Here is a 17,534-nt window from a genome sequence, read left to right on the forward strand (position 1 = left end):
TGGCACGGGGTCAGGAGGGCGTTTGGCCTGTGAGCAGCAATACAGGGATAAGCAAGGATGTAAGAGCCCTTAACCTTTCTCCTGAGTAAAACCTGACAAATGCTCAGAGGGTGAAAGATGCTGATCTGGCATCTGTTATCTGTGTTTTGTTCTTCACTGGGATACTCCTGGCTCCACAGTATCCGTGGCTTCCAGGGAAAGGAGGGAAGATTTTGACACCTGTAGCTGAACATCACTGCTTTTGTTTTGGCAAAGGACAATGTCTTGTTATAACTGTCCTTTGGTCTGAGATGGGCAGAGCCCATCACACTCCCCGAGATGGGTCCTTGTTCCAAAACAGCAGTGCCCTAAAAGCCCATGGGGCCCTGGCACAGATTGTCCAGAGAAGCTGTGGCTGCCCCATCCCTGGAAATGTCCAAGGACAACTTGGACAGGCTTAGAGCAACCCGGGATAGTGGAAGGTGGGGTTGGAACAATATGATCTTTAAGGTTCCTTCCAAAACAAACCATTTTATGATTCTATCAAGGAATTCTGGGGTCCCTCCACCCAACCAAGCCATCCTACCACTTAAAAATACAGGGCTAACTCATGAGTACTTCTGTACAAAACAACTCCTGTCCATAGTAATTTCTGCTTCCAAACCCCCTCAGCTGCTGGGTAGAAAGGACAGTGCTCTGTTCTTGCAGAGCAACAGTTAGGGAGCCCAAGGGCCATCCTTCTGGCAGTGTTTTCCTTGCTTGGGAAGGCTGCCTTCCCTCAAAGGAAGGAGCAGAATGCTTCTGGGAGCCTCCGTCCCTGAATAGTCTGCACCATCTGCTGGCATAAGAGCAGGACTGACTCACTAACCATGAATTTCAGGGATGCAGGCGACTTTGGGGAATGAAAAGTCCTGGCTCCAACCTCCAATTATGCATTTCTTCCAGTCTAAAAGGGGAAGAATGGCCGAAGATAATGCCTACTCCTCTAACCAATGTAATGGCACAAACCCTTCAGAAAGAGGCTGTAATTACAGAGACCTGCAATTTTAACAAGTAAACCCACAAGAAGTCAGCCTCTCTTACTAGAGGGCACAGCTCTAGCCCACAGGGAACATTTTAGCTTATTTATTTATACAGATTCATTCCTAGCATTCTGAAATACCATTCCATGCCTTAGGTAAGTCTTCTTTGGCTACTGTAACCTCCCTAAATGCCACCCTGTTGCACTGCAACCACTGCAAAATTTGAAGTTCAACTTTTCCTTTTCACGCCTCTGCCCTCCAGCTCCCGCTTTTATAAAGTTTTTTCCCTTGTTCTCAGTTTCCTGAACAGCTTGGTTCTTATTTCCTATTTTCTGTCTTGCTGCCATCACTCCTCCTCCAAGCTATTCTTGTCAAACTATTAATTTCATCTTATTTGACAGTACAGCAGCCCTCCATGACTGTGCTTCGCTCAACAAATTATCAGTTACACCAACCATAAGACTCTTTTTCACTCCACTGACTTTCCAGAAGAGGCAGTTTGTAAAATGCAAAGTAATATTAATGTTTCTGCTCAGGAGTTTCCACTTTGCATTGCTAAAGCTTTCATTTTGACGGAGCTGTATTCTGAAAAGACATGACTAGCACAGGGTGTCTGCTCTATCCATCTGCACCACTGGCTCAGAATATCAAATAAGTCCCAGTTTCTTTAATATTAGATGTACTTTTTTCCTTACCTAGAGCAAATTCATATCACCACTACTTCCACAGCAGAGGTGAACCCTGTCAGAGAGCATGCTGAAATCAAACCACAACAACCGGAAAATGCTTGTATTGATTTAACAAAACTGATTTTGTTAGATGAGTCTAATGCACCATTTCAGGGATACCCTTCACCTACAGGAATAAAGCTGGCTTTGGTCTGTAAAAACATTCTATGAAACTCTGATTTAAATGGTTTTAAAACCAAACCTGTATTTAAACAGATGGAATTTTCATTTGAAGACAGAGACAAGACATAAAATCTTCTTTACTGGTCCCTCCATAAAGGGCATTTTAACACCACAAACAAGGTATCACAAAGACATGAAAACCACCAGAAAACATCTCTACAGCCAACACACCCATTCCTGGGTTGGGAATGGAAGACTAACAAGTACAGTCTTTTCTCTGCAGATGATTTCACACAGAGCAAGCTGAGAAGCAGCTGAAAGCAGAGCTGCTACCCCTGTTGTTAGGAGGGGCTGCCTTTAAAGCACTGACTAATCACAGGGCATACCTGATCTGCTTTCCTGGCTTGCAAAACCAGCAGCTAATGCATCCCTGGGCACATCCTTTCCCCTTTGCTGAGGGACTGGATGAGCTCAGCGCTCACACAGGAGGAACTCCTCCTTACCTGCTGGCAGAAAGCCCAAAGAGATGTCCCAGACTGGGGGCCCTGACATCACTGCCTTTCCAGCATTTCCAAACAGAAAAACAGCTGGCTCTGGTTAGCCATGTGTCCAGTTAGCCCAGTATCCTGGTCCTTCCACTATCCATGGCTGAGGAAAAGAAAGGAATGGCAAAGGACAAGGAAAGCTCACTGTTCTCCAGCTGTATTGCCCAGCTGGCCATTGGTAGCCTTCAGGGGACCTTTCTTCTACTAATTTGGTTTGTGTTGGGTTTTTTACCCTCAAATCTATTTTTCATCTTCTGCAATATTCAGTTATAATGAGTTTTACAATTTGATACTTGTTTAAAAATACACTCCCTCGATTTAAATGTGCACAGGTGGGTGCTCCCCTTGAGCCTTCTGTGGAAAGTAATAATGGAACTCCTCTGTCCCTTTCCTTTCTCCATATCATTTATCATTCTGAAAGCTTCTACAAGATTCTATTAATTCATCTTCTTTTTTTAACAAGTCCTTGGCTTTCTAGCCTCTTCCTTTTCAGCCAAAAACTTTAAGCCAGTTAATGATTTCTCGTTAACTATCACTGGATACAAGCAGTTCCCAGCATCTTAACTGCCTCAAACAACAGAATCCTGTTTCTACAGTCTCTCCATTAAATCTTGGACATAAATCTATAAATCCATTAAACATTACTGCATTAACCATACCTCTGAGACAGAAGGAATTCCCTGATGTGACCTATGGCAGAACTGCTGGCATAAAAGACTTGCTCAAACAGGACAGGGAGTGTTTGCCTTTCCTACCTGTGCTTTACCCACCAGGCTGCCCTTAGCACGGGGATTTGTTTTTGGGGAAAAAGAGGGTTGAAAAAATAATGCAATTCAGGGTGAGGGTGGCAGGGGCAGAAAATGGGAGCAGAGCACTTTAAGAGAGCCCTGGGAAGCTGTAACCTGAAGCCTGCCGAAGGCTGGGCTGGGGGAAGCAGCAAAAAGCAGATGTGGCTGCACCAAAGCCGCACTGTCCTCGACTCGCACCCGCTGGGAGCCCCGACAGCAGCGGCCGAGAGGAGCCCCAGGTAAGGGACAGCTCAGGGACACCTCACCTGTGCCACTGCCAGCGGCCAGGGGAGCACGGGGCAGGGGCTGAGGCTGGGCAGCTCCCAGAGGATCTGGGAAATGGGAAGAATGGTTCTTCTGCAGGTGGGATTCCTACCAAGAGACCTCACCAAGGATCGGGAGCCACCAGCATCAGCTGTGCCCCCGGGGCTGAGCTGTGCTCGGGAATTGGGGTGGCTTTTCTGCCTTTCAAGCATCTGCCTTGCAGCTGGGAACACTTTTTTTGTCCGTGATGGTGTGACAGTCAAATCCTCTGGAGCTGGTGGCTGCAGGATGTGCCAGGAGCTGGTGCTGTGGAACAAGCAGAGCGAGCAGTCTCAACTCATGGGTCTTGTTTCACAGCACCTCAAGTCAGAAGTGTTTATAAATGATGTGAGAGACTTGTTCCACTGTAGGTGGAAAGTAAAATATTTCCTTTGCACCTGCAGGCCTTCACAAATCGACAAGTCCCAGACACAAAGTTCCTTCTCAGCTCATTTCTCAAGGTTTTCTTCCTATACCTTTTGACTGTAACATCACTCGCTGTTGCTCCTTCTCTTCTCCTTCAAGCCAGCCACAGATTTTAATATCATGCCTGAAACCATCCCACCTCCGATCCAACCAAATTCTTTTCTCTGCATTTCTGGCTGTGTGCTAAGAGAAATACAAATAGAATCCAGATGTTCAGGCCAATTCAAACGCAAAAGGCTTTGTCTTTTTAAAATGGAAATTGCTTTTTGGCGAAGTCTGAGAAATATGAAGCTGGTGACAGTACTGGCAAAAACAATACAATCTGCAAAACCAATCTCTGTTCCCATGCTCCCAGGAGCTCAGTGGAGCTGGAAGCAGAGGTTGTGTTGAGATTATTTTCTTTTTCTTCAGAGAAAAGGTTATGCTCCATGGAAAAGCTTCAGCTCTAAGCTAGACTGGGCCAAACCTCTTCCTCTCAGCATGCAGAGTGTAGCTTGGTAGAGGCATCCTCACAGAGCCCTCACTAAGGCCTTTTTGACTTAGACTCATGCAGGACTTCTGGCATTTCTCTTTCAGCATGGTGCCTATTCATTGTAAATCTCTGGAATGATGGGAGCAATCCCAGCATCATATCCATTATCACACCAGATAGTAAATCCTCTTGATCCACATCTTCTGCACCAGAAACCTCACCTGTTCTGCAGCTGGGATGGCAGCAGGTTGCAGGATGCAAGCTCACGGGGGAAAGAGGGTACCACTTCTGTGTTGAACACAGATGAAAGCTTAAAACCTCCTGTGTGATGCTTTTTTCTCTGAGGGAGAGCTCCCTCCAGAAGAAAAGGCAGGGAAGGGCAACAGCAAACTGCCTTTCACTCTGCCTGAACAGGGTCTTGAGCTGGGGCTGTTGTCACCACATGTATTTCTAGCAGCAGGCATGTTTTCTTTGTAGCTGAAGTTAATCTGAAACACATGTTCTTCCTCTGATTTCTCTAGTTGCCTAGGATGACAGGGGTTAGTTAAATACAACTCTCTTCCTTTAATTTCTGGGAATCTATCTAAACATTGCTTCAGACCAGCCTCAGTGGCGTCTGTTCTTGGGGACAGAACACTTCAGTAGCTCTGGTTTACCCACAGCAAAGCCCTGGGTTACTCAGTGCCCTCTGGACCAGACAGATTTGTCTGGAAGGGCCACTCATCCCAGTACTGGAGTGATGAAAAATGGATTCTACAGAAAGAACAGCTTTGGGGAGTTCGGTGCTTTTCTCCCACCTCCATTAAAAATGTTGAATAAGCCAAGCACTGCCTTTCACTTCTCTAGGTCTCCTTATTGTCTTTTAAGAAAGCTCTTCTATTTTACCTCATCAGATTGCAAATAAGAAGCAAAGGATGGACACAGGTACATGTAGACACAAGAAACAGCAAACTACTGCCTGAGGCAGGTAATTTGTGTATTAAAAGCAGTAACCAGTCAGTGTTGCCTTCTACCCCATTCAACAATATGGATTTGGTACCTTTTATAAATGAAGTCTTAATTTTTTTTTGAAGCCTAAGACTCAGAAGTAGTGATTTGGTGCTTTTCTGGACCTTGGCACTCAGTAATTGCCAGCATCAGTGTGGTTTGGGCCACACACATCTGCTTTTGTGCTCAGGCACACCCACACCATGTGCCTGCCCAGTTTTAAAGTCACTGGGGCCAGTCTGGCTGAATACTTCCAACTAGAGAAGGAAAGCTGGCTCAGATCAGGTGTGTGTTTCACAACTGGAAGGTCAAGCAGCAGCAGCATTTGCCACTGCAGCTCCTGTCACAGCTAGGTACAGTGCAGAGTTGTGGTAGAGATGCATTTACCTGATTGCTTGAACCTTCTCTGTCATATTCTGTAGGTCCAGGCATGCAGATTCCAGTGGTTCTCCTTTTCCTAGGCCTCTTAACTGTCCCAAGCAGAGCCCAGAATTCAGCTACTGAGCAGGTGAGTGAGACACCATATGCAGAGAGCAAGGGAAAGAGGTGTGGAGCAGGTAATTTAATTTTAGAGAGTCTTACTGAAGGATTAAGCACTACCCTCCTAAATTACTGGGATTTTATTTAGCAACATAATGAGCCTAACTCCTGCTTTACCTGGATAAAACCACAGTAGTTACATCAGGGGGTGACCAGGAGGCAGAATTTCAAACTCAGTGCTGCCTTTGGCATTAAAGTAACCGTTCCTACACTCTCTTTAAGATGAAGTCAATATTTCTGTAGGTCATAGAAGAATATCTGTAGTTGCTTGCCTATGAAGTGTTTACCACTCCTGAAAGTCTAACCAAAGCATTTCCTGGACCTGCCAGAACTCTGCCACAGCTGATGGAGCCAATGCTGGTGAGGAAGAGGAAGATCCATTCTACAAGAGCCCTGTGAACAAGCTGGCAGCTGCAGTCTCCAACTTTGGCTATGACCTGTACCGCCAGCAGTCCAGCCGGACAGCCACGGCCAACGTGCTGCTGTCTCCCTTCAGCCTGGCTACTGCACTTTCTGGTCTCTCACTTGGTGAGTTCTTTGCCCCATTTTCACACTCACCCTCTGGCTTGGCAGCCTTTTTCTCTCATGTTTTCCTGGTCGTTGGCAGGGGCTGGAGAACGAACTGAAAATGTGATTTCTCGCGCCCTCTTCTATGATCTGCTCAACAAGGCTGAGGTCCACGACACCTACAAGGACCTGCTGAGCAGCGTGACTGGGCCAGAGAAGAGCATGAAAAGTGCCTCCCGGATCATCCTGGAGAAAAGTAAAAGTCCTTCTTCCCCTCCATAAAATTTTACCTAAAAAGCTGTCAGCAGTAGTTATTTTGGTGTGCCTATATTGATAAAAACACACTGAGTAACACAGCACTAACAGCTCTGGCTCTGATACTCTGCTGAGCCAGGATGCAGACAGAGCTGGAATGCTCTTGCTGCTCCAGAAAAAGCCTGGAAAGTTTTTGTGCACTTAAATAAAAGACCAGACATGCACACAAAGACATTGGTGACAGAACAGTTAACTCACAGAAGACCTACAAGAAACTTGCTGATAATTTTGCCTTCACTCCAGGCTGTCTGGCAGGTGTTGCTGGCTTCCAGGAACCACAGATCACATTTTCTATTTGTGATAACACTCAGCCATATTCCTTTGTTTAATTCCTTGCAGAGCTATTTGAAATGTCTGCTTCTGGCATGCAATAAACATCTGCTGAGAATGCTAAGAGCTATCTTTTGGAACCTGCTGGTTCCAAGAATCCAATAGGTTGAGTAAGCTGTACTCAGAAAGCAGGCTGGGGAGAGAAGAAAGGCTGATGTAGGAATGGCTGTGTCCAAGCCTTCAGTTCTTATCTCCTTTTTTCAGTTTTCAGAAGAGAGTTATCCCATGCTCCAGCATGGGTGGCTGTAGGATTTGGATCAGTTTCCTTAATGTGCTTTCAGATATTCCTCTTCAAAGCAGGTTTCTGTAGACAAACAGGCACAGATATTTTATGAGAGACCTGCTGCTGGGCTTTGGATTGCCACCTGCTGCCTTGAGATTGTTTGGATAGGGGAGCTAGCTGCAGTATCCATGTTTTTATTCCCCAGGACTCAGGGCAAGGCCTGGATTTCACAGCCAGCTGGAGAAGTCCTACAAGATGCGACCGAGGGCACTGAGTGGCAACACCCAGCTGGACCTCCAAGAAATCAACACCTGGGTCCGACAGCAGACAAAGGGAAGGATTATGAGGTTCATGAAGGACATGCCCACAGATGTCAGTATTCTCCTTGCTGGGGCTGCTTTCTTCAAGGGTAAGAATGTTGTGTGCTTGGGCACAGAAAAAGTCCATTAAGCACGTGTTGGAGGAGATGTGGAGGAATGCTCCCACTTCCAATAAAGCAAACAGGTATCAAGGAGAGAGCGTGAGAAGAAAGTGTTTGAGAATGTTTAGTAAAGAAGAAAAAATAAAGAACACTACCTGAACAAAAATAGTCCTGAGGGAGGAATTATTACTCTTGGGAAGCTGAATCTTGACCTGTTTCCAGTAAGAATCAGAGAAGAAAGTTTAAGCTCACAAAACTCCATTCAGAGACAGGATATTTCCATTTAGGGAAGGAACAGCTTGAAGTGTTCTGAGCCTTCTTACCACTGTAGAAGGAACAGTTTGATGCTAGAGAGCTGTTCTTAAACACGCTGTAAGCCAGTGTCCTGGAGAATTATTGCTTAGAGACAGGCAGCAAAATAAAGGGTGGGGAGAGAAGTACTTTATATCCATTGACACAACTGTTACCCTTTAAAATAGTTTTGTAATTACATAAGTAGACATCAACTTCCCAGTGGCTACTCCACCCATACACTGGCTTGATTATTTATTTGCCATTTAGCCAATTCTCAGATGAAAAGGAGGGACCAAGGATGGCAGTAAATCAGTAGCTCCAATCAGTCTATTTCTATCCCTGTTATGCCTCAACTCCTTAAAGCACAAATACTGCATATTAAAGCACAAGATTATTCAGCCACAGTCATAAGCCTGGTTTCATATGTTATTATTCCAGAAAATCCTCCATTTTCTCTCTTATAAAACAGGGACATGGAAAACCAAGTTTGACACCAAGAAGACTGCCCTGAAGGATTTCTACCTGGATGAGGACAGAACTGTGAAGGTGTCCATGATGTCAGACCCTAAAGCCATCCTGAGATATGGTTTCGACTCAGAACTCAACTGCAAGGTCAGACAGCAAATATTGCCCAATATCTCCTAAACCTACTGAGGAGTAGGTTCAGCTACACCTACCTGTTAACCCATTCCAGCCTTGCTCCTCCCATCAGCTACTTTTGCAATCCCTATTTTGAAAGGCAGTGTGTTGATTCTTAGGGTATCCTGCTTCTACCCAGGCTATGTCACAAGCAATCCAAAATTTAAATTATGCCCAGGTCCTACCAGCCTGTATTGCTTGACTTAAAGTTGGGCAAGAAGGGCAGGCCACACCTCTCAAAACTTTTCCACCTCTGCCTCTTTCAACCAGTCTTTCCCTGGAGCATGAGCTCAAAGGTGTTCCAGTGAGAATTCCCCAAAGCAATGCTGCAGGTGAGAGAGCACTTCCATAGCAGGAAGAGTGCAGCAAGGATGGATGAAAGCCTGGGGAAAAAACCAGAAGTGTCAGGAAACATCATGTCAGATAAAAGCAAACAGGGAAAAAGATAGAATGTTCACTGAAAAGGCTGAGATTCCAGCCTGAGAATCAGGCCTCTGCCTGGTACAGAATGGGTAGAACTATTATTGATGTGACCCTTTCTTATCTCTTATTTCTGGCCTTGCAGATTGCCCAGCTGCCCCTGACAGAGGGAATCAGTGCCATGTTCTTCCTGCCCACGAAGGTGACCCAGAACATGACTCTGATTGAGGAAAGCCTCACTTCTGAGTTTGTCCACGATGTGGACAAAGAGCTGAAGACCGTCCATGCTGTGCTGAGCCTGCCCAAACTAAAGCTGAACCACGAAGAGGCACTTGGCAGCACACTAAAGGAGACAAGTATGTGCATCACACCCCCTTTGCAGGCTGCCAGGGCTCAAAGCAGCGGCCAAGTTGCTTCCTGCTTTCAGAATATGAAGTTGGTGGGTTGTTAGTTATGGTTGTGGAGATCTCAAATCACCTTCATCCAGGGCTTCTCAGCTTTTTATCACATCCCTCCACCAAGCTCAAACAGTGCTGCTGAGATTGCAGGTGAAGCTCAGCAGGTGAAAGCTGCTTCTCCCTGTTCCCTCAGAAAACTCTGCCCAAGCAGCTCCCTCCCCTCGTGGGTCACACATTAGCAGTGCTGCTCCTTCTTCTGCAATCCATGCCTTCAGCTAATGGAACTTTCTCTCTTTTCTCCAGGGCTCCAATCACTTTTCACATCACCTGATTTCTCCAAGATTTCTGCCAAACCTCTGAGATTATCTCATGTGCAACACAAAGCAATGCTGGAGCTTGGTGAGGATGGGGAAAGATCCACACCAAACCCTGGGGCCGATGCTGCTCGTCTGACCTTCCCCATAGAATACCACGTGGACAGGCCTTTCCTTCTCGTACTGAGGGATGATACCACTGGAACCCTCCTCTTCATTGGCAAGATCCTGGACCCCAGGGGTGTTTAAATCCCTCCACAGTAATCTGCAATGGTAGGGCCCAAATGGAAAGGGTGATATTGGGAGGGATACTGTCTCCCTGCTCTGCTGCACAAAGACACAACTTGCAAATCTTACGCCTTCATGCTGCAATAAAAGAGCTTTTGCGATTAATCTCAGCAAGCCCAAGTATTCTCCCTTGAAAGGTTGTCTGCCTACACTCCCAGTTTCCCCAGAGGAGGAATGCAGTTCTGTGTCCTGAAAGCAAACATTATCTGGTGTATGCTCCATTGTTCCCCATCCTGTTTTCCAACCTGACACCAGTTGTTGATTCTGAATCCCTCATCACTGACAGATCTGTGCTGGAGCCCTCCAAGTCCTGCAGTGCCCCCTTTAAGTTTCCACTTCCCAGGCTGTTGCCTCACCCCTTCCAACCATTTCCATTTGACACTGGCAAGAAGGAAAGTGCCTCACAGTATCAAAAATAGAAGGCAACGTGCTCTGGATGACTGTATGTTCATAATGCTCAGGGCACCACACAGGGGAGAGTCACATCTCACACAAAAGCAACTCAAACATTTGCTTCCAACCCACACGCAGAACTTATACAACAGCCTCTGTTCCCACCATACCACACACACACCTCTCACGTTAGAATTGGTCATTTTATTTACAACAGGCTCACTAAAGAGCATTTCAAGACTTCATTCAAGTTGCTGTTACACATGATTTTCCAGCTTGTACTACATGACTACCTTAGCACATGACACTTAGCTTTGATGAAAGATCACATTGCAGCTTCCTTTGACAGGGAAATTAAGTCCTCTGAAGGATGTTTCTGGGAAGCTCTGACAGGCAGGCCTTCATCTCTTGTAGTTCCTGGATCTGAGCGCTCTGAGGACCAAAGTGCACTGACAAAATCCCTTCTGCTCTTTGAATCGTGCTCAGAGCTTCAGAAACTGCAAATCTGAAATAGGAAGATAATAAGAACAGAGCATGCAAAATACTTAATTCAGCTTCTTGACTTACACAACCTTTAAGCCCTCCCTAACAAAAACCTAAACCTGTTCATGGCCACAGATCCCACCCTCCCCTGCCTTCCAGCAGCAGGAAAACTGTATCAGCTTCAGCTACAAAGGGGATGAGGGGGATGGAAAGGTAAGGAGATGGACAAAACCTGAAAACATTATCTTTGAGTATACAGGAACCCACTACCTCATCACTGCAGCTTCTGCTAAAATTAATTTGGTTAAAGGGAGATGTTGTGAGGAGATTTTCAGAAGCAGTCAGGGGATTTCCTTGCCAATAAAGCAAGAGGATTTCATTCTCTCCTTTGAGAAGAAGTCAGCAGCATTATACAACTGAGGTATAAACACCAAGGTTGATGAGTTGACAGAATAAAACAATTGGACAGTGAATAAATTGAGCCAGGGAGAAGAAAAAGACACAAAGGAGAGAAACAGATTCCTAAAAGAGTACCTGTGCTAGACTGCCCTGTGTCCTGTGAGACACCCTCAAGGTGCCTTGATATTGTGTCAGACACACAGGAGTGGTGCAGGGCAGGGACAGAGGATGAAACCAAACTCACCCATTGAAGAGGATTTGTGCCAGCTTGAAAAGTTCATGGCCTGCTTCTACACTTGATGGCCCATGGTGCATTTCCACAACCTCAATACTCTTCTTCAGGTGTCTGGCTGCTTCCTGCCACTTCCCTGATGGAAAAACAAAGCAAAACATGAGAAATTAATAAATACTTCCTGGAGCTACTGCCACCCAAAGAATCTGACAGAATTAATCAAAATGTGGTGAACTCTGTCCACAGAATCAGGACAGGGAATCTAAAATAACATGAGAGCACAGTATTGTTCAGTGGCTCCTGGGAACACGTTTGGTCCTCCTGAGAGCCCTGCTGCCAAAACTAGGGAGAAAATGAGAGGGCCAGTACAAGAAAAAGCTAGTCATGGTAAATTCAAAGTTCAGGAAACATGGGATAGTGACAGGACAACGCCATACCAAGAGTAGCATAGACCTGTGCCAGATGATCCTCCATCTCTCCCATCAGCAAATGCTCTGGAGACAAGAAGGTTCCAGCATCTATCTGACACTTCAGGAGCATTTTGATAGCCTGATCTATAGAAAGAAAAAAATGGTTATAAAATTCACCCTGTGGTCAGTCTCCAGTTTTCCATGATCCACGAAATAAAATCAATCCAATCTCATCTTTACATGTTACACAGCTGACTGGGGTTTGGTTAGGATTCAGCACTGATTTCATCTGCACCTCTGCTAATTCTACCCCAGTGTTGGCTCAACTACCTCCGGGGAAACAAGGCCTGGGAAGACCCAACTCCAGTGTTACCCTGGTTTCTTTTTATTTAATGACTTTACTATGGAACAATATGTGACTTAGATTAACACCCAGATCAGGGGTTATAAAAAAATCTACAGCTCAAGTCCCCAGGGACACCAGGCCACGTGTCACAGTGCCCCAATGGCATGAGCAACAGTGCCATCTCATGGTTCCTGTCCCGACCTGGGCTCCTCAACTCCTGACCTCAGGGCACAAAGCTGAGCCTTACCAGCCTTCCCAAGACTCAGCAGGTCTAAAGCTTTCTTGATTTGTTGCTGAAGGTCCTGTAAACGGCCATACAGGTGATCTTTGCTGGCTGAGGTTCCACAAGCTTCATTTGAACAGCAAAATGAGTCTTCTTCCTCCTGCAGAAATCCTTTGTGATCATTCCAGCTCAAGTTCAGCTAAAAGCTTACCCTCCATCTGCATTAGCTCTGGGTTATAGAGATGCTAAATTGTTCCTCAGTTGTATTAATCAAAAAAAGTGATTTTTTCATAAATTGTTATCAGCTTATTTGATTTTATGAGAAACAGTGAGATGCTGTCTAGACTCAACAGAAGCTTTTGGCTTCTGAGCAGGGATCAAAGTGAGGTCTTCACCTCTTGGCTCTCCCAGACCCAAACCTTACACACCCCAGGAAGTTGCACAACCATAACTATGGAGAATTACCTGCATTTGGGCCTGGCATGTGGGACAGCAGAATGAATTTCTGATGGACACCACACTCTTGACACCAGACTCTAACTCCTTGAGGCAAGCCCGGCAGCGACACTTGAAGAAATACTGATGGAGAAGCTGCTGTCTCTCAGCAACCCTCATCCTACACCAGTGAGGCCCTGCAGAGGATGGCAAGGGTAGAGATCTCTCAACAGCTACAGTTCTTAGTATCAGAATAAATGAACTTTAGTTACAATTGAGACTAGGTATATTTTGGGGAGGACACAACTGGAGACAGAAAATCTAACAGTGGGCTTAAGAGATGAAATGTTGATCAAGGCTGCTAAACAAAGACTCTGGCAACATTAGATGAGAATTATATGAGAATTATGGTATAAGTTGCCATTAGCATGATAAGGAGAGGTGAATGATGTCTGTGCCTTGAGACAAACACAGATTTAGGGCTTACCATAGCAATGCAAAACCTCTTGGCCACTTGAGATTGGCTGTGATGCCCTGACAGTGGCAGCTGTCCCACTGAATGACACGCTGGTATTGGGGCAGCACGAGTGGTTCAGGAGGCTGAGGACAGGGAAGAAAGCTGTTGCCAGCCTCACAGGCTTCTTATCTACAACAGCCCCATCTCCAGGCCCTGAAGACAGAGGAAAACCAAGCAGGTTGAGATTGAATGCTCACAAACCCACACAATTTCTGCAATGAGCACCGTGACCGATCGCAGGCAGCAGCAGAAAGGTTCCTGGTATATTGCTGCAATAAATAACAGCTAAACACGCTCTGCATGTGCACCAAGGAACAAGCCAGCATGGGACAGGCCATTAAATTTTAAACAAGTCATTTCCATCTGCAATGGGAGCCTTTTACAGCTGATAATTCAATCTCTTCACACAAGAAAATGGGCAAAAAGAGGACAGTCCTGGGCTCCTCAGGACAGGAAAGAGGACCTACTGGAGAGGGTTCAGTGGAGGCCACAGAGATGATGAGGGGTCTGGGGCATCTCTCTTATGAGGAGAGACTGAGGGAGCTTGGTTAGTCTGGAGAAGACTGAGAAGGGATCTCATCAATACATATACAAATACAGGTGTCAGAGAATGGTGATGGACTCTTTTCTGTGGTGCCAGGATGAGGAGTAATGGCCACAATTAAACAAGAAGCTCCACCTCAACATGAGGAAAACCACTGAGGGTGGCAGAGCACTGCAACAGGCTGTCCAGGGAGATCTAGAGACATTCCAAACCCACCTGGACATGTTCCTGTGTTGCCTGCTCCAGGTGACCCAGCCTGGGCAGGGGATTTGGACTGAATCATCTTCAGAGGTCCCTTCCAACCCCAACCATTCTGCGACAACAGAATTTATTAATTGTTTTAATTTGGTTTTATCTTACCCAGCTCCTGCATTACAGTGATTGCTTGTGCATTACACTGCAGCTGCAACACGTGCCTCAGCATTGCTTCTGCCACAGTCTTCAGCTCTGGGGACAATTCATCTGAGATTTTTTCACATGTCTTTGTTTTGGACCGCTGCTGAGGTGATTCCTGATTCAACACAGCAGCCTCCAGGCCAGCTGCTTGCAGCTGTTTGCATATAGCTACCACACTGAGTGTGCAGAGGAACTTGTGCTCAGGGCTGTGCTGCTCAGTGTGAGGCAAAAGGTGGAACAGAGCTTGGTAAGAACTCTGGTACCGACCATTGTTGCCACAGCCAGGGATACCTCTGCCATCAGCTCCTGAATCTGCTGCCTCACTGAGAGGTTTCCATCTTGCCTCAGGGTTCTGAAGGTTCTTGTCCCCACAGTGGGACCATGCCACCAGCCTGCTAACCTCTGCAAACCCTGCCAGCAGGACAGTTCTCAAGGCCACATGGCAGAAGACCCCCAGTGTGAGGAGCAGCGCTCCCAGGGAACACTCTGTCCTGTGGTACTGGTGCCATGCCATGTCTGCACAGTCCTGGCTGCAGTACTTGGCATAACTGCAGCCATGACAAGGCACTGAGGCCAGGAGCTGCCTCAGACAGCGGTGGCAGTACAGATCTGCGTTGGTGGCTCGAGTGTCCCACGCTGTGGCACCATCCTGCAGAGGAAGGCTCTCCCCAGGGCACAGCACACTCACAAAGGCCTCCTCTTTCACCAGGCTCTGTCCTGCCACGATGTCTTGGGAGGCCACCAAGTGACGTCCTCTCTCCGCATCAAAACGCAAGCTCAGAGATGAAGATGCACCTGAAATTCTGTTGTTCTCTTCCCAGATCTCTGGCTTCCCTTGAATGCCACCATGTGCTTCTGGTGCAGGCTCTGGACACCTCTCTTTCTCACCTAATTTAACCTTCAGCTGACTTAACTTTTTTAGCCGAGTCAGGTGTGTAGTCATGACCCCATCTAGAGCAATTTTACTCTCCAGCACACTGAGGATATCCTGTGCATCCTGTAACCTCTCCAGGCACAGCAGACACTCCGCTTTCCGCAGCAGGACCTTGGGCAGCAGCCTGTCTGGATAGCCATGGCTTTCAGCCCTGGCAATATCTTCCAAACAAACCTAGGAACAAAGATAAGGCCTTTAAAGTGGGCTTGAAAACCAGCTTGTGCTCTTTCATTCCACTTAAAACAGTCTCATGGAGAATTCTGTGTGTTAATCAGCAAATTCCATGTGCATAACCAACCTGCTGCCCAAATAATGCATCCTGACACGGGAACAAAGCAGGAGCCCTTCAGGAAATTGAGTTGAGGATGCTTTAAGCACAGCTTGGGAAGCACATCTGAACTGCTGTCTCTTGTTTTAACAATGAAACACCTCAGGGGCACCCAGGACCTTGTGGAGTGGGTGCTGCCCTGGCCCCACTTACCTCAAAGTGTCCCAGGTGGAAGAGGGCGGCCGAGCGGTTGGCAAAGCACACGGACACCTCGGGGCTCCCAGGGAGCTCGTGGGATGCTGCCTGCAGAGACCAGAGAACTGCTGCTGCCTCGGGGCATCCCTCACAGGAGCCGCTCAGCAGGGCCTGCAGGATCCCCTCACGGGAGCCGCTCAGCAGGGCCTGCAGGATCCCCTCACAGGAGCTGCTCAGCAGGGCCTGCAGGATCTCCTCACGGGAGCTGCTCAGCAGGGCCTGCAGGATCCCCCTCACGGGAGCTGCTCAGCAGGGCCTGCAGGATCCCCTCACAGGAGCCGCTCAGCAGGGCCTGCAGGATCCCCTCTTTGGGGATCCCCTCACGGGAGCTGCTCAGCAGGGCCTGCATGATCCCCTCACGGGAGCTGCTCAGCAGGGCCTGCATGATCCCCTCACGGGAGCTGCTCAGCAGGGCCTGCAGGATCCCCTCTTTGGGGATCCCCTCACGGGAGCTGCTCAGCAGGGCCTGCAGGATCCCCTCTTTGGGGATCCCCTCACGGGAGCTGCTCCTCGCCCCGCACAGGAGCCCTTCAACCATGAGGGATCCTCTCTCGGGGATCCCCTCAGGGGATCCCTTTGGCTGTGAGACCCCTTCCCTGGGATCTTCTCATGCCACTCCTACCTTGGAGTAAAGCCTCAGGGCAGCCTGGTACCGGCCCCGCTTGAATTCCCGGTTTCCTTGCTCCCGGTACCAGCCCGCGGCCTCCGGCTGCTTGTCCGTGCGTGCCTGGAGGCACAACCGCAGCAGGGCTGCCTCCTCCTCCTCCTCTCTCCTGTGGGACACGGGGTCAGCACCAAAGAATCACTTTGGAGTTGTCTGGTCCAGCCTCCCTGCTCCAACAGGATGATTCTTGTGGCACAGGATTGTGTCCAGAGGGTTCTGGAATATCTCCAGAGAGATATCCCCACTCTCAATCTGTGCCAGTGCGTGGTCACTGCACGGGGAAGTTCCTCCTCATATTCACAGAATCACAGACTCAATTAAGTTGGAAAAGACCTCTGAGGTGGAGTCCAGCCTATGACGGATCCCCAGTTTGTCAACCAGACCGTGACACTGAATGCCAAGTCCAATGTTTGCTTCTCCACCTCCCTGGACAGCCCATTCCAGCTCTAATCACCCTTTCTGAGAAGAAATTCTTACTAGTGTCCAACCCAACCCTTCCCAAGTGAAGTTTAAGTCTATCTCTTCACGTTCTATCGCCAGCAGCCTGGGAGGCAAGGCCGACTCCCAACCTCCTGTCAGGTAGAAAGGTGGAATTTTATCCAGATGGAATTTCCCCGGCATCACTTTCTGCCCGTTGCCCCGTGTCCTATTTCTCGGTTCCACCGAGCAGAGCCTAGTCCATCCTTTAACACCCCCTCCTTTATTTACACGCATTAAGAGAGATGCTCCTGTCTCCCACTCCCCCTCGCTACCCTGCGCCGGACCCGCCCCACTCGCGGCTCACCGGAGCAGGTCACAACCCAGCCGCACCGCATCGCGAAGCGAAGCCGCCGCCAGCCTCTCCCGCAGCGCCGGCTCCAGCGCGGCCCAGAGCCGGGCGGTGCGGCCCTGCCACTCCGCCACCGGCAGCGCCATCACCGCCGCCGCGCCACCGCCAGCGCCTCCACCGCCATGGCGGTGCCCATCAGCGTCC

General features: G+C 47.9%; 2 protein-coding genes across 4 annotated transcripts; one reads left to right on the forward strand and one right to left on the reverse strand.

Annotated features, from left to right (window-relative positions):
• Window positions 1-3,301: 3,301 nt before the first annotated feature.
• Window positions 3,302-10,172, forward strand: SERPINF1 (serpin family F member 1). The gene is made up of 8 exons (XM_015646911.3): window positions 3,302-3,424; window positions 5,796-5,881; window positions 6,243-6,441; window positions 6,521-6,676; window positions 7,494-7,697; window positions 8,473-8,615; window positions 9,208-9,418; window positions 9,764-10,172. Exons 2-8 carry the CDS (start codon window positions 5,804-5,806, stop codon window positions 10,021-10,023), a joined length of 1,251 nt encoding a protein of 416 aa, XP_015502397.1. The 5' UTR covers window positions 3,302-3,424; window positions 5,796-5,803; the 3' UTR covers window positions 10,024-10,172.
• A 467-nt stretch (window positions 10,173-10,639) lies between these two features.
• SMYD4 (SET and MYND domain containing 4) lies at window positions 10,640-17,519 on the reverse strand. Of its 3 annotated transcripts, none has more exons than XR_001524600.1 (10): window positions 17,346-17,519; window positions 16,520-16,670; window positions 15,856-15,945; window positions 14,405-15,548; window positions 13,471-13,653; window positions 13,014-13,180; window positions 12,573-12,708; window positions 12,023-12,123; window positions 11,582-11,705; window positions 10,640-10,960 (listed from the first exon to the last, which is right to left on the reverse strand). XR_001524600.1 is itself a non-coding variant. In XM_015646908.1 (10 exons), the coding sequence occupies exons 1-10, from the start codon at window positions 17,474-17,476 to the stop codon at window positions 10,810-10,812; spliced, it is 2,394 nt and encodes a 797-aa protein (XP_015502394.1). In that variant the 5' UTR covers window positions 17,477-17,519; the 3' UTR covers window positions 10,640-10,809. The 3 variants fall into 3 exon arrangements, 2 of the variants coding, with proteins under 2 accessions (XP_015502394.1, XP_018864203.1); XM_015646908.1 differs by having other exon boundaries at window positions 12,007-12,123; XM_019008658.1 differs by having other exon boundaries at window positions 12,007-12,123; window positions 17,372-17,391.
• Window positions 17,520-17,534: the final 15 nt, after the last annotated feature.

Source organism: Parus major, chromosome 19, assembly GCF_001522545.3.
Source record: "Parus major isolate Abel chromosome 19, Parus_major1.1, whole genome shotgun sequence".
In the NCBI taxonomy this organism is placed as follows: domain Eukaryota; kingdom Metazoa; phylum Chordata; class Aves; order Passeriformes; family Paridae; genus Parus; species Parus major.